Source organism: Carlito syrichta, unplaced genomic scaffold (assembly GCF_000164805.1).
Source record: "Carlito syrichta isolate Samal-C Ts95f unplaced genomic scaffold, Tarsius_syrichta-2.0.1 Scaffold273962, whole genome shotgun sequence".
In the NCBI taxonomy this organism is placed as follows: domain Eukaryota; kingdom Metazoa; phylum Chordata; class Mammalia; order Primates; family Tarsiidae; genus Carlito; species Carlito syrichta.
The window spans coordinates 1-2,047 of NW_007218058.1; the positions used below are offsets into that span (position 1 = coordinate 1).

Consider the following 2,047-nt stretch of genomic DNA (forward strand, 5'->3'; position numbering starts at 1 on the left):
CTGGGATGGGGCAGTGGGTGGAGCACCAAATCTAGAGTCCAATAATTCTGGGACTGAATCAAGACTCCCATTCACCAGCCATGTGGCCCTGCTGCTCCTTTAATCATACTGAAATTTAGTTTCTTCATATGCAAAATGGGGACAAAACCCAAAGACATCCTTTGTGGAAGCTCCTGACTCCTGGGGTCCACTCCTATCTCCCAGCAAGGGGAATTGACTCAGTGGTTCTGAGCTCTCAAAGGGGATTAAAATAGCTTTAAGACAAAAGTTCAGATGGGCGGCCAAACTGTCACATGGCCATTACACTTAGATGTAGGGTGTGAGCTCAGAGATCTGTCAGGATTTGTAGAAGTAAAATTATTTGGGGCAATACGCTGCTTTCATAACAGGGCCAGACCCTCACCGATGACCCCAAAGATGCCCAGGATGTTTGGGGCAAAGATGACCAGCAGGTTGATACAAGTGAGCAGGCCAATGGCGATTAGTACGTGCCGCAGCCAGCTGAAATCCTGGTCTGGAAATAGCATCTGCTGGATGGCACGGCGCACCTGGGGGCAGGGGGGAAGAACCATCAAGCTGTCAGTCCCATTGGCCTCTCCCCCATTGGTCCAGCCATCTGCCCACTGGCTTACCGGGAACAGAACGATTGGCACTGTGAGTGTGACTGCTGTCAGCACGGCCACACGCACACACAGGATCAGCACATCAAATGGGTCCACTTTGCTGTAGGTGTGCAGCAGCTCCGACTCCACCCCATCTGTGGCAGGCAGGGTGGATGGTCAGCAGGTGTCCCAGGAGGGAGGTGGGATCTGAGCTGCCTGGTGGACCCTGACACTGTGGTGAGTGGCACTAAGACTCACCTCCACCACTGCAGGGCACAGTCAGGCATCACACACCTAACGAGTGCCTGCAGTATTCAGGGAACCATGACCTGTGACCAGCCCCTCGTCCCCCAGCCTGGCCTTGGCCTCTGCCAACTGGTCCAGCCATACCGTAGAAGGTGAGGTAGCCGAAGAGGGCAGCCAGGAAGTACATGACATACATGACGGCGATGGAGAGGTTGGAGATGTGCTGCATCTTCTTCTTGGAGGGACTGTGGGGCAGCAGGGGATAGGGATTGGTGACAAACTGGGCCACACTGAGGGACCCAGTCAGAGCTGAGGGAGTTTTCTTCTTGCTCCCAAGCCCTCTTCATGGCAGCCACTGCAGTGTGAGATAAAGTGACTTGGCTCCTGTCACTCCCCTCTCCACACCCAGGACCACATCCATCCTTCCCAATGGCTCAAGGCAGCCCTGCCCCGTCTCCCAGCCGCAGACACCTACTCCTTGAGCTCTGTATAGATGGGCAGCACCTCAGGGTGGCAGACGAAGGCGAAGGCCATAATGGGGATGGTGTATGCTGTCTGGGGAAACATGAGACTGTGTCAAGGCAGCCCCCCGCTCTCATTCCCCCACCATGTCCCTCTCTGGTCTGTCAGAACCTGTGAGTTGAGTGTGAAGTAGCTCGGAGCGCAGAGGTCTGCAGCCTCAGTCTCAACCTGCAGCTGTGCCTTCTCCTCAATGACTTCCATGTGGCTGAAGTTGCCTGTGACATTGGCAAAGTTGGAGGGCAGTGGACAGGGCACGTGGAACTTTTTGTAGATGACCTGGGGTGAGGAGGGATGAGGGTTTCAGAGCCAGGCTAGGCTGCCTGGGAAGTCACTATGAAGCCACATCCAGATCAAGACTGGAGGGGCTGCCTTCTGGCCCAGGCTTCCCCAAGAGACCTGCCCCCTCCTTTCTGACAGAGAACCCCCTGGGGAAACCTTTCCCCTTCTTTGACCAACATGGATGGTGACTCACTGCAATTAGGAAGAACACCATACAGCTGAGAGAGAAGCCGCTGGAGTAGCCTAGGTAGCCTGCAAAGTGGAGGGGGAGATGTGAGACTGGGGACTCCTCCCATATGTCCCTCAAGCATCCCCTGCAAGGCCCTGCCACACTCACCAAGCTGCCGCATCAGTGCCAAGGGCAGAATGATGGTGACAGAGACCAGTATTACCAGGTA

The 2,047-nt window shown here is 55.3% G+C and overlaps 1 protein-coding gene across 1 annotated transcript; it reads right to left on the reverse strand.

Annotated features, from left to right (window-relative positions):
- Positions 1-403: 403 nt before the first annotated feature.
- Positions 404-2,041, reverse strand: LOC103254243 (sodium-coupled neutral amino acid transporter 3-like; the record flags this gene model as incomplete). Its single annotated transcript, XM_008052378.1, has 7 exons — positions 1,987-2,041; positions 1,843-1,901; positions 1,482-1,646; positions 1,324-1,403; positions 993-1,093; positions 633-757; positions 404-548 (listed from the first exon to the last, which is right to left on the reverse strand). Coding segments are annotated over exons 1-7 (688 nt in total), but the record flags the coding sequence as incomplete, so codon positions are not given.
- Between the last annotated feature and the right edge of the window lie 6 nt (positions 2,042-2,047).